This window comes from Orycteropus afer, unplaced genomic scaffold (genome assembly GCF_000298275.1).
Source record: "Orycteropus afer afer isolate SDZICR_OR568_19922 unplaced genomic scaffold, OryAfe1.0 scaffold00077, whole genome shotgun sequence".
NCBI classification, from domain to species: domain Eukaryota; kingdom Metazoa; phylum Chordata; class Mammalia; order Tubulidentata; family Orycteropodidae; genus Orycteropus; species Orycteropus afer.
The window spans coordinates 4,894,264-4,909,073 of NW_006921664.1; the positions used below are offsets into that span (position 1 = coordinate 4,894,264).

The 14,810-nt window shown below is 38.2% G+C and overlaps 1 protein-coding gene across 1 annotated transcript in view; it reads right to left on the reverse strand.

Annotated features, from left to right (window-relative positions):
- The window catches only part of HECW1 (HECT, C2 and WW domain containing E3 ubiquitin protein ligase 1), a 438,073-nt gene that overhangs the window by 360,641 nt on the left and 62,622 nt on the right, over positions 1-14,810 (reverse strand). The window contains exon 3 of the mRNA XM_007941232.2: positions 353-447. Within this exon, the coding sequence (XP_007939423.2) occupies positions 353-447 (95 nt within the window). The remainder of the gene's footprint in view (positions 1-352; positions 448-14,810) is intronic.

Sequence of the window (14,810 nt, forward strand, 5' to 3'; positions counted from 1 at the left end):
CAGCCATTCCTCGGAAGGAAGACTGGGCAATCTACTTCCATAAAGATACAGCCTTAGAAACCCAAGGAGGGGTCACTATGAGTCACGACCAACTCGAGAACAGTGAGTTTGGTTTTGGTTTGGTCTCTCTGCCTATCTATCTATCTGTTTATCTTTCTATCCATCCATCCATCTACCTACCTACCTACCTACTTACTTATCAATAGATCTCCATGTGTTGTATATGTATATGCAAATGCCTGTGTTTATTTAAATGCATACTGTGCACATACACATATACGCACACATAAAAACTAAGAGAAAGTAAAGAAACACCAGAGATGAGTCTTACAAAGAGAAGGAAGAGACTTACGGGAGCTGCTGAGTTTTTAACCGTGACACAGGGGGTGGTGGCTCGCAGGGCTCCACTTACTCCATGGTAGTATTTGAAGCAGATCTTAGTTTCAGCTGAAAGACAAAAGTAAATGAAATTGAGAAGCAGTGTGTAACGAGGAAGAGATAGCCCTGACCAGAGAGGATATCTCCAAGAACTGCAATCTAGTTCCACCTATGAGCCAGCCAAACCACCCATGACAATGATGGTCAACATGGGATCTTATGGACAGGTCTGACTTCTTTCTAAAAATGAGTCAAGAAAAACTGTTTCACCTTGAAATGTTTGCAACCAAGTTAAATCCAGTATTTAGACTTCTCAGCATCCATCATACCCCATTAGAGGTTATTTCTTGTAATATTACTTCTAAGCTTGTTAATGCTTTCTTTGTAATATGGAGCAAGACTTTAAGAAGTAATTGAAATGCATTAATATCAAGCAAATTGTCTGAATTCTTGCAAGTATTAATGATAACATCTCTGCATACAAAATTTTTGCATCACATTTTTTTCTTCAAAGTTATATAGATGGTAAGCAGAAAAGCATGGCCTTGGGAGTCACACTGTTTGGGTTTGAACCTTGGCTCCATCACTGGCAAATTATGAAATTATGAGTAAGTCACTAACTTCTCTGTACCTCAGGTTCCTTTTCTGTACAATGGGATTAACAATAACACCTGTTTCAAAAGATGTTGGCTAGGCAAATAAAAATGCTTAGACTACTTCAATTAAAGAAACTCTGGTGGTATAGTGAGTAAGGCATTTGACTACTAACCAGAAAGTCAGTGGTTCAAACCCATTAGCTGTTCCATGGAAGGAAGATGAGGCAATCTACTTCTGTGAAGAGTTATAGCCTTGGAACTAATCCAATGGGGGTTCCTATGAGTCAGAAATGACTTGATGACAAGTCAGGTTTTTTTTTTTTGTTGTTCGTTTGTTTTAGTTCAAATCAGTGCTCAGTAAATATTAGTGATGATGGTAGTGGTGATGGTGATGATGGTGATGTTGATGATAATGATATGGCTACATTCTGGCATTTAGTTCTGCAAAGGACAAAAATGTGTGGCCAACCAGATTCATTTGAAGTGACCTGTTTTTCTCAAACCAAGGTTTATAGGATTATTTTCTTTAAAATTTGAAAAAGTTACTAGGCTACATGTTGGTGCCTTTAATTTTGTTTATAACAATATGAGGAATCTCCAGTTTGAGATTCTGTTTCTCAAATCTAGGAAATTTTCCTTAATCATAATGTTAAAAAATAATGTTTACAATTTTCTTAGCATACATCTTAAATATGCTAATTATAGAAAATGCAGAAAATATAATTTCCACATATATTTCCTATAGGAAAGTGGAAAATAAAATAACAATTTTCTGTGAATACTTTTTGCATACTTGAAAGTATACATTTTATATAACACATCTTACATTTTTGAAATTATTAAGTAAGCATGCTAAAATATTATTTAAAATTTCAGTGATAACATCATTTCTTTGTCTATGAAATTAATGAATAGATGTATAGTTTGTAAATATTCTTTTGTTTTTAGAAATTTGGGCTTTTCCCCCCAAAATAAATGACTTTTTGCAAATTATTTTTTAAGTTCAAATGTATTCCTTAATATAAGAGAGCAAAGATTGCTAGTTACCTACTCAACATTCATTCTTTCTTTCATTAATAACTGGGCCCAATTTTATTTTGCAGGGCAATGTCCATCTAAAAGATTACATTTTGTAACTTCCCTTGCAGATAACATCTATCTTGTTTCTCATTGTGATTTTGGGATTTCTGTTAGCTAAATCTAAGCCTAACTGATTTAGATAAGTTCCCAGTAATAGAAGATATAAATATTGCAAAGTTCTTTCTTAGATTAGAAGATATGAATGTCTTAAGGGCACTCCCTTCTGTGGTCAAAGTGCTTTCTATAAAACACATTATGTTTCTATCTGAAGAATATAATATTGACTATCTCATAGAACTCTTCCTAGGATTGAGCATTATCAATTAAAAATAAGCTTAAAATAGAATCTAATTATTTTCATTTCATTTATTTTATTACTAATGAGATTAAACACTTTTAAATCAAATATTAATTAGCCATTTGTATTTACTTTTTTACAGTTGGTATTCAGCTAGGAACCAAATGGTTGGTGGTTTAAAGGCACCCATTGGCACTGTGGAAGAAAAGTCCTGGTGACCAACTTCTGTAAAGATTACAGTCAAGAAAACAACATGGAGCAATTCTACTCTGTAACATATAGGGTTGCCATGAGTTGGAATTGACTTGATGGCACAAGGGAATAACAACAATATTTATTTTTTTATCTGTTGAATTATAGTTGTTAAGACTTCGCATTGCCTGGAGGATGGCTGAGTGGTCACAACCCAGAGTTGCTGACTAATCTCCCTTTTTGTGGGCAAATTCTTTGTGTAGATCTGTTGAAACTTTCAGTCAGTTTCCTTCATGAGCCATTCTTTCCTTAATGTGATTTTGCCTAGCAATGTTGATTACTTTTTCAGGCACTTGATGGACTATCTTATAACCTGGTTCCATGGTCTCCAACCTATGGAAGCAGCATTCAAGAAATCAGCCATCATATTGCCCTGGGTAAATCCACTGCAAAAGATCTCCTTAAAGTGCTGAAGACCAAAGATTTCACTTTGAAGACTAAGGTGCATCTAACCCAAGCCATGGTATTTTCAATCACTTCATATGCCTGTAAAAGCTAAGGAATAAGGAAGATTGAAGAAGAGTTGATGCTTTTGAGTCATGGTGTTGGCAAAGAATACTGAAAGTACTATGGACTGCTAGAAGAATGAACAAATCTGTCCTGGAAGGAGTCCAACCAGCATGTTCCTTGGAAACGAGAATAGCCAGACTTTGTCCCGCCTATTTTGGTCATGTTGTTAGAAAGGACCATTCCTTGGAGAAGGATATAATGCTTGGTAAAATGCAGGGGGCATTAAAAAAGGGGAAGCCCTTCAACAAGATGGGTTGACAGAGCGGCTCCAATGATGGGCTCAGGTATAGCAAGGACTGTGAGGATGATGCATGACTGGACACTGTTTCATTCTGTTGTACATAGGGTCACTATGAGTCAGAGCCAACGCAACGACACCTAACAACAATAGTGTACTCCAAGGCCCTTCACTGCTGTCTCCATGTGAGGTCTACAAACCCAGATTCAATACTTTTTCAGCTGGAGAGACAGGTTTCTTGTTTAGGGATCCTATGGGGATCTTGAATAAAGTAGTGTAGCATGTTATTAGTCACTGTTGAGTCATTTCCAACTCATGGTGATTCTATTTGTGCAGCTCCATAGGGCCTGTCACTTCTGTGACCTTTCAGAAGCAGATCACCAGGAGACTTTTATCTGATGTGCCTCTGGGTGAATTTGAATGCCAACCAGCTAGTAGTCAAGGACTTAACCATCTGAGCCACTAGGGACTCCAAAAATGAGGCATACCACATTGAGTCAGTGTTGTTCCATATGTAAGTTACTCTGCCTAGAGGTGCCTATAGGAGATCAGCATGGAGGGGACACATGGCCTCACCATCAGCACAGGTAGGTGGAAGTTCTTTACATGCAACTTTAAGACTACAAACATCCTAAATAGGTACTACTCAAAGAAGAAGAAAAATCATTCAATGCCTTTAAGGAAAAAAGTCAGGGAAACTTTATGCAATCCTGTATTGAATCCTATTGCCAGGTCAGTGGATTAGTACATATTTTGAGCCAAGAATTCATGGAAACTATCAAAGTGTGGTAATCTGCTGAGAAATCACCAGCAAGGTTTTTTTTTTCCCCCCATTTTTTAAATAAGAGCTTTAATGGTCTGTTCCAATATTTAAGAACTTAGTTCTTGATGGATCTTCCTTTTATTTAACATAAATACCTCCTGTAATTTATAACAATTTCCCCTTCAAACTTGAGATATTAAATTATCTAATACCAAGAAAACAAACGTACTACTGTCGAGTTGGATCCGACTCACAGCAACCCCTCCTTGGGTTTCCAAAGTGGTATCACTACGAATGTAGATTACCTATGTCTCCTTAATTGGGAGTAAGGTGTGAAGGGAACTCACCCATACCTCTTAAGACACATACAATAATACATAGTGATTTCTTGTGTGGCTTTTTGTATAAAAATAAATAAATATACAAATATATAAATATATAAAGCTATCTATCTATCTTTAATTATTATCTGGGTGAATGTTTACAAAGCAAATTCATTTTCCAATCAACAGTTCATATACATTTTGCTCATGACATTAATTGCAATCCCTATAATGTAACAGTTCTCTTTCCACTTCCTCCCTGTAGTTACCTTTTCACTATATCCTTCTTTCCTATGCATTCCTGCCCTCTGAGCTATCTCCAAATAAGTATATTTTTATAAAATATGGTAAATATATATGCTACAAATTGTTTGCCTTTTCAACATTTTTCACATGTATAATTCAGTAACATTAGTTACATTTATCATATAGTTCAATCATCACCGTTATCCACTTCCACATTTTCCCATCATCCTTAACAGAAGATCAGTGTCCCTTAAACAGAGTTGCATGACTTTTTAAAAATCACTTTATCTCAAAAACTTCCATACCACTTTGCTCCTTCTTTGGTGACAGTTACTTAAATTGAACTGTTTAAATATCTGTTTTCCCACTCTACAAAGAGTTTTTCTAAGAGAGTAATTGAGTACTATTTATCTTTACTTCCCCAGAGTCATGTAATATAGGTTGAAAAATGACTAATGATCTATCAGTTTCATTTGACTGACACCAGTCATTCCTCAGAAGGAAGATTGGGCAATCTACTTCTACAGTTATATTGCCTCAGAAACCCAAGGAGGGGTTGCTATGAGTCAGATCTGACTCCACAGCAGTGAGAGGAAAAAGAAAAACCCATTGCTGTGGAGTTGATTCCAACTTATAGCAACAGAGTAAAACTGCCTCAACTTGGGAGAGCTTCCAACGTTGTAAATCTTTACAGAAGCAGATTGCCACATCTTTTCCCCACAGGGCAGCTGGTGGGTTTGAACCTCTGACCTCTTAGCTAGCAGCCAAGCACTTTAACTCTACTCCCTTATTATTAATCCAGGAGCAGGTACAGTGCCCTTGGTAGATTCTATTTCTTCATAGAAAAAAAACATCCTTTATGACCTAATATATTATTTTTGGAATAGATTCAAGTGTAGGTAAAGAAATGGTCACATTCTAGCTATTCTTTATCTCTCTGAGAAAAGGATTAAGGCTCAAATACCAAAAATATTAAAGGGTTGTTGGTTGTTATTGCAGATGCTTTGTCTAAGGAGCCCTACAGAAGGTCTGTCTTTCTCTACTTTTCTAGTTAAAATAATAAAAAAAAAACCCCTTCAAATCCTAAATATAGTAATTTTAGTTTTATTGTTTGTGTATGTATATACATGTATATTCTGGTTAGCAGTCAAATGCCTTAGGCACTACACTACCAGAGCTCCTTATGAATGTTTAGGAAGGCAAAATGATCTAAGGAAAGAAGAGGAATATGAAATCAAATAGATATTAGCCCAATTCTTGACTTATTTCTCATTAGTGGTGTTAGTTGTGTATATTTTTGAAGTCTTAGTCTCTTAATCAGTAGAATGGCAATACCATTGTCTACTTTGCATCTTTTCATGTAAGGTGGTTTGCAGAGCAAATGAAATACCTGGATGAAAGTGCCCAAAGGGCTAAGCAAGGGACTGAAATCTAGCCATACTCCACTCCCCAAAGGGTATGATTTTTGCCATTTCAGAAGATAGTGTTGACATGTGTTAGAGACTAAATTGGTCTCCCCAAAATGTGTCAACATGTTTGGATCATGATTCTCAGTTGTTTGACAATTATGTAATGATGTAATCACCCCTCATGATGGGATCAGCCAATCAGTTGTAAGGAGATTAGGATAAGATGCAATACCCTTACTCAGGTCAGAGCCCTGATCCTAAGTACAGACAGTTTCCCTGGAGTGTTGACTGCATCATCTTTTATCTTATGAGAGAGAAGTGAGCAGAAATGGAGAGACCTTAGCATCACCAAGGAGGACGAGTTGGGAGCAAAGCATATCCTTTGAATCTGGGGTCCCTGCACTGAGAACCTCCTAGACCCAGGGAAGACTGATGCCAAGACATGTAGAGATCTCCAGGGGACCAAGTCTTCAGATGTTGAAAGGATACAGAAACTTTCCCCTAGAACTAAAAAGAAGACAAAACCTTCCCCTAGAGCTAGTGGCCTAAATTTGGACTTCTGGCTTCCTGAACTGTGAAAGAATAATGTTCTAAAGCTATCCACTTGTGGTATTTCTGTTATAGCAGTGCTAAATAACTCAAACAAATTCCAGACATCATATATACTGCTAGCTGCCCTGAACTAGATCTTGTAACATTTTGGTTATGTGATTTATGTTCAAATTTTGACAGAGGTTACCAACTTATTCACAAAGTTGAGTAAAACTGAAATTTCCATCTCTATGAATATGCTCTGGTGCATAGTGCCTAAGGCATTTGACTGCTAACCAGGAGGCTGGTGGTTCAAACACACCAGCCACTTCTTGAAAGGAAGGCTGGGCAATCTACTTCTGTAGTGATGGCCTCGGAAAATCAAGGAGAGGTCTCTATGAGTCAGATCCTACTCAATGGCAGTGAGGTTGTTTTTTTTTGGTTTATGAATATGCATGTTTGTAACTATAATTTTTACTTTGAGGGATATAATCAGATACCTTCAAATACTGTGTCACCAGGGCTCCGTTGTTAATCAAAAGGTCAGTGGTTCAAACCCCACAACTGCTCCATGGGAGAAAGATGTGGCAATCTGCCTCCATAAAGATTGGAAACCCTATAGGGCAGTTCTACTCTGTCCTCTAGGGTCAGTATGAGTTGGAATTGGCTTAATGGCAGTGAGTTTGGTTTTGTAATCAGAGAGCACAGATTGTTTCACTTCAGTTATAGTATCACTTAAAAAAACAATATTTTTTCCCCTTTTTTTCTATACTCTTGAGAGATTAATAGGCCTTCTATAGCATCTAAGACATGAGTACAATGCTGACAGTAGTCCTAGAACAACCAGTAAAATGGTCAATTAAGTTGAAAAATTGTCACTTAATTTAACAGTTAATTAACCCTCAAAATGTACTAGACCATTTATACTATTTTCTAATTTAATACATGTAAGATGTCTATGAAGGATCAACAACAACAAACAGTTACTCATCGAGTTAATTCTAATCCATAGCAATCCCATGTGTGTCAGAGTAGAACATTCTCCTAGGGTTTTCAGTAGCTAATTTTTCAGAAGTAGATCACCAGGCATGTCTTCCTAGGCATCTGTGGGTGAACTTGAACCTTTTGATTAGCAGCCAAGCATGTTAATCATTTGTGTCATCCTGGGGCTCCCCTATTAAGTATAAAACCAAACAACCAAACGTATTGGCACTGAGACATATCCTACTCATGGGAACCCCATATGTGTCAAAGTAGAACTTCTCCCTAGGGTTTTCTTGACTGTAACCTTTCCAAAACCAGATCACCAAATCTTTCTTCCATGACACTCCTGTGGGTATTCAAACTCCCAATCATTAGGTGCGGTGTAGTAAATTACTTAGTGTGGCTTTTCTACCCATAAGTCTTTGTAAACTCCAAGGTGGGAATTGCTATTAGCTACAAGGAGATCCTGATTTTAAAGTCGCCCACCTGGGTTATTTCTGTTGGGTGTGGCACAATACAATGTTCTGGGAGGTTCCCACTCTCTCTCATGTGCTTAGAGTTCTGATGCTGTGATTGGCTAGTTTGACCACCCTTCCGGGCTCAAAAGGGAGGCCTCCTAGAGGCAGAACTCTCTCTGACTGCTGGTTGAGGAAGATGTGCTGCCGAAAGAGACACGCGCCCCTGAAAGAGACACGTGTTGCTGGGAAAGAGGCGCAAGAGACACACATCACTGAGTGAGACACCGAGGGACCAGCACTGCTGGGAAAGAGACTGTGAGAGACTGTTGGCTGAGGGACGGTGGGCTGGGAGAGACACTGAGCGTTTTTCCTGAGTTTGAATTGTAGCCTGGTGCTTCCCTAATAAACTCCATAATCTGTGAGTTCTGTGTGGCCACTGCAGTGAATTATCAAACCCAGGAGAGAGGTGGTGGTGCTTTGGGAGGAACGGTTGGAGAAAGGGCTAGAGGGAGGCAGCATGTCTGGCCTTGTAGGAGTAGGCCTTGGGTTACCGCTGGTAATCCTGTCTTTCTCTTGTAGGGTTAGAGGAGGTCAGAACATGTGGCCTCCTTGCCGTTTTTGCATTAGGGAAGTAATCAAACTGAGACTGACTGTTTTTATTTTAAGTGCTTGTTTCAATGGTTAGCATATAATAAGTCCTCAATAAACATTATTTTCATTCTTACTTTATGAAATATGAGGTCAAAATTTAAGGCAATTTATCCAAAACCACACATGTAGTTCATGGCAGAGCTAAGATTCTAAGTATACATATTAAATCTTTACTTGGTGATTAATTTTCCAAGAATTGTTAGTAACTCAAGTTTGTTAACTAGATAGCAAAAGTGAAATTCTACTGACAGGAATGTGTGTTAGGCAATTCAGAGAACATCTAGACATGCTAGAAAAATATGGAAATAAATCTGCCTGAAGTAGGTTTGCCAGATAAAACACAGGACACACTAGTTAAATTTAAATTTCAAACCAATGATGAATACATTTTTAAGTATGTTTCAAATATTATATGAAAATCCTAATCGTAAAAATTATTTATTGTTTATCTGAAACTCAAAATTGAAGGAATAACAAACATTTTTTTTTCCTCTAAATCTGACAATCCTAGCCTAAAGGCATCAGAGACCTAGTAAAGCAGTGAAATATAATGAGGTCAAGATTCAGAAGAACAAAACACAGACATGAGCCCAGGATTTGGGGTTACTATTTCCCTAGGGTGCTATGTTGATTCCAAAAGAAGCAGCTGAGAGTCTGGGAAGCTGAAAAGAACTTTTAACAAGCTTGCAGGGCTCAGAGGATAAAAACTGGAGCCTCGGCCTGCCAAAGAGGAGGACCCTGGTAAATCCTCCTGCTTCAAGCTGGGATCCTGAATGACTGAACAGATACACTATTGAGATAATAGACTAGCTCAAATCCTTCAAATCATCTCATGCCGTGAAAGTCAATTGAGGAGATTCTGATTGTTAGAAATAGGCCAGAAGGGAACGTAAATCCTTTCAGGAAGAAAATAACATCATTCTCAGCCTCAAATTACTTCTATAAGTTTTCCTTTTCCATGCCCCATTTTCAAATAAGATTGACCAGGCACATGTAGAGATGAGATAATGTGGGGAAACAAACAGACAGGAGAACAGTATGTAACATAAAGAGATCCTTCCAGGTACTGGAGTTATTAGACATAGATTTTACTGAACACATACTTAATATGTTCACAGAAATAAAATGAAAACTTGAACATTCCAGCGAAGAATGAAGTCTATAAAAAGAACTAAACAGGAATTCTGGATCTGAGATGCTACAATAACTGAAATAGTGAACTCACTGGATGTGTTTAATAGCAGATTAAATGAAACATGATGGATCACATAAGGAACTAGAATATATATGAGGAAAAAAAAAAAATCCAGAATGAAGCACAGAGGGAAAAATGGAAAATACAGATGAGAGAGTAAGGAATATATGAACTATCAGGAGACAGTAAAAAATAGTTGTAAGTGAAATTCAAAGAAGGGGAGAGAAATAATGCTGCTAAACTTAAAATTCTTCAAAAGTGATACAAGAGATCAAAGTATAAATTCTAAAAGCTCTATGAACTCAAACAAGACAAGTAAAAACAGAGCACCCAGAAGACATGGTAAAACTTTGAAAAGGAAGAGAAAAATCTCAGCAGCCAATGAAGAAAAGAGCTTGATTATCTTCAATGGAACACCAGTTAGACTGAAAGGACTCTTAACAAAAACAGAAGCAATGGGAGACAAAGGAATGACAGCTTCAGTGTATTGAAAGAAAGTTACTGTCAACCTACAATTCTGCAACCAATAAAAACATTCTCTAAGATATTATTGGTTGCAGAATTCTATGTAGGCAGTTATTTTCTTTCAACATACTGAAGCTCTAGTGGCACAGTGGTGAAGGGATTTGGTTGCTAACAAAAAGGTTGGTGGTTTGAAAAGGTTGGTGGTTCAAACCCACCAGCCGCTCCACAGGTGAAAAATGAAGCAGTTTGCTTCCATAAAAATTTACAGCCTTGGAAACCAAATGGGGCAGGTCTGCTCTGTCATATAGAGTTACTATGAGTTTTGTTTTTAAGAATAAAGACAATTGTTTCCTATTGTGGCCCAGACACTGTACATATTGGCAATGCCATAAATCTGGACATCAGAGGAAATCTTTAACCACCAATGGGAAGGTGTTACAATATCTGCAATGTAGAAATTTCCAAATTTTATGAGCCTAAGTGCAATTGTTGTTGTTAGGTGCCATCGAGTTGGCTCTGATTCATAGTGACCCTATATACCACAGAATGAAACACTGCCCAGTCTTGCACCATCCCCAAAATATTTGCTATGATTGAGTCCATCATCTCAGCCACTGGGTCAATCGATCTTGTTGAAGGTCTTCCCCTTTTTCAGTAACTCTCTACCAAGCATTATCTCCTTCTTGAAAGGACAGGTCCCTTTTGACAACATGACTAAAATACACGAGATGAAGTCTAGCCGTTCTTACTTCTAAGGAGGATTCCAGCTGTAATTCTTCCAACAAAGATTTGTTCATTCTTCTGGCACTCCATAGTAATTCAGTATTCTTCATCAACACCACAATTCAAATGTGTCAATTTTTCTTTGGTCTTCCTTATTCATTGTCCATCACTCATACACATATGAGGCTACTGAAAATACCGTGGCTTGGGTCAGGCTCACCTTACTCTTCAGAGTGACATTTTTTTTTCTGTTTTAACACTTTAAAGAGGTCTTTTGCAGCATATGTGCCCATTGCAATGTCATCTGATTTCCTGACTGCTGCTTCTATGGACATTGATCGTGGATCCAAATAAAATGAAATCCCTGACAACTTCAATCTTTTCTCCATTTATTGTGATGCTCCTTATCAGTAGAGTTGTAAGGATTTTTGTTTTTCTTTATATTGAGGTGTAATCCATACTGAAAGCTGTAGTCTTTGATCTTCATCAGTAAATGCTTCATGTCATCTTTACTTTCAGTAAGTAAGGTTGTGTCACCTGCATATCACAGGTTGTTAGTGCATCTTCTTCTAATCCTGATGCTGCATTCTTCTTCATATAGTCCAGCTTCTTGGATTATTTGCTCAGCATACATAGTGAGTAACTATGGTGAAAGGATACAATCCTGATATACACCTTTCCTGATTTTAAACCATTCAGTATCCCCTTGTTCTTTCAAATGACAGCTTCTTGGTCTATGTACAGGATCCTCATTAGCACAAATAAGTGTTCTGGAGTTCCTATTCTTTGTAATGTCATCCATAATTTGTTGTGAGCCACTCATTTGAATGCCTTTGCACAGTCAATAAAACACAGGTAAATATCTTTCTGGAATTCTATGCATTTAGCCAAGATGCATCTGTCAGCAGCAGTGATAGCCCTCATTCCATGCCCTCTTCTGAATCCAGCTTGGATCTCTGGTAGTTCCCAGTCAATATACTGCTACAACCATTTTTGAATTATCTTTAGCAAAATTTTACTTGTGTGTGATATTAATGATACTACTTGATAACTTCTATGCAGCAGCACTCTGTAGCAAGAACCCAAGAAGGCCACTGGCATCAAGTCAATTCTCGCTCAAAGCAACACCCATTGGGTTTCTAAGGCTATAAATCTATATGGAAGCAGACTGCCTCATATTTCTCCCATGGAGCAGCTAGTGGGTTCAAACTGTCAACCTTTTGGTTAGCAGACCAATGCCTTAACCACAGTGCCATCAGAGCTCCATAACTGCACTTAAATATATTAATATTTTATTTACAAAATAAATGAGAGACAAAAATAAACCACATCCTCAACATCTAGGAAAAGCATTTTTTAAGTCAAGAAGAAGCTATAATTACTTGAGAGAGGAGGGGAGGGAAAATTGTTTGCTAGTTAAGAGACAGGTGTTGATTTGGGTGAAGAGATAGGCAGTATAATAAAAGCATGTGATCAGCACAATATTACTAAAGAAAAGGAAGACATGGAGAGGTACACAAGAGGTACAGACAATAAAGGTAAATACTATTATATAAACAATACTGCATTATCAGTAATAGCAAACACTAGTCTATGGAGTAATACATAGGTAGACAGGCAAGAAGATCAGGTATGAGTAGGGTAGTGGATGTATAACCATGAGCATACATAGGTTGGGCAGATGATATTCCTACATGTGTATTTGTATGTGCTATACAAATGTCCATATGCAGTATAGAGCTAACAGGGAACAAAGTTAGGATAAATTCTTAGCCACAACTAAACAACTTGAGGAAATGAGTCACTGAGTCTTTGGGCTGGAAACCATGGTCATGGGAGTCATTAAGCTCAATCGGCACAACATTGTTGTTGTTGTTGTTGTTATTTGCTGTTGAGTCGGCCCCGACTCATAGCGACCCCTCCTTGGGTTTCCAAGGCAGTATCACTACGGAAGTAGGATTGCCCAACCACAAAATATTGTTCTACATTCTACTTTGGTGAGTAGTAACTGGGGTCTTAAAAGCTTGCAAGTGGTCATCTAAGATGCAACTATTGAACTCTCCTCATCTGGAACAAGGAAGAGTGAAGAAAATCAAAGACACATGGAAACAATGAGTCCAAAGAACTAATGGACCAGGGGAACCTCAGCCTGTATGACCCTGAGACCAGAAGAACTAGATAGTACCTGGATATCATTGCTAACTATTTGGAAAGGGGTCAAAATTGAAGATCCTGGGCAGAGTGGGAAAAAATGTAGAACAAAATTTAAAAAAACATAAAAAGACCAGGATTACTGGTTGGGTAGAGAGTACTGAAACCCCACAGATTATGGCCCCTAGTCACCCTTTGGGCCTGGAAATGCACTCATTCTTGTGGCTAACTTTAAGTCAAACAATATACAGGTTTAGGAGCTGAACAACTACACCAGGGAGATTCACTCTTTAGAACAAACAACAATAGAGAGATAATGGCAGCATTTGCATAGTGCTAAAGGGGCAAGGAGGCCACATCTTCTGACCTCCTCTAACCACACAAGAGGAAGACAGAATCATCATCAGTAACCCAAAGCCTATCCCTGCAAGGCCAACATGTCACCTCCCTCCAACACTTACACCAACCATTCATTCTTCAGCACCCACTACCTCTCTGCTGGGTTTGATAATTCGCTGCAGTGGCCACACAGAGCTCACAGATTATGGGGTTTGTTAGGGAAGCAGCAGACTACAATTCAAGTTCAGGAAAAATGCTCAGTCTCTCTAAGCCTGCCGTCTCTCAGCCAACAGTCTCTCTCAGTCACTTTCCCAGTAATGTGTGTCTCTCAGTGTCTCTTTCTCAGCAGCATGTGTCTCTCAGGAGCACATTTCTGTCAGCAGGATGTCTTTCTCAGCCAGCACTTAGACTTTTTGCCTCTAGGAGGGCTCCTTTTCAGCCTGGCAGAGTGGCCAAACTAACCAACCATTACATTAGAATTCTAAGCACCTGAGAGAGAGTGAACTTTGCAGAACATTGCTTTGTGCCACTCGCAACAGAAATACCCCCGGTGGATAACTTTAACAATCAAGAGCTCCTCATTGCTCACAGCAAATTCCGCCATGGAGTTTACAAAGACTTATGGCTAGAAAAGCCATATCGGGTAATTTACTACACCACACGTCGGAAGAAAGCTAAACCAAAAAACCAAACTGACTGCTGTCTAGTTGATTTTGACTCATAGTGACCCCTCCTTGGGTTTCCAAGGTGATATGTCTATGGAAATAAATTGCTCAATCTTCCTTCTGAAGAGTGGTTGGTGGGCTTGAACTGCCAGCCTTCTGGTTAGCAGTCACATGCCTTAGGCACTATGCCACCAGAGAAGAGCTAGGGAGGCAGGAAGGACACAGGGAAAGGGTAACCACAGGGAGGAAGTGGGACAAGAGCTGCTACATTGTGGAGATTTTAATTAGTGTCACAAAACAAAATGTGTATGAACTGTTGAATGTAAAACAAATCTGCTTTGTAAAATTTCACCCAAATCACAAAAGTGGGTTTTTTGTTTTGTTTTGTTTTTTACAAAATAAGTAATAATAAGACATAAATTGAATTCTGAGATTGAAGAATGTTTAACTTTAGCAAGAGAAAAGAGCCAAACCAATATCTTCAGAGAAATGATCAACATTAATAACATAAAACATAAGGTCCTCCTGATCTAGCCTACATAGCAATATGTTTAT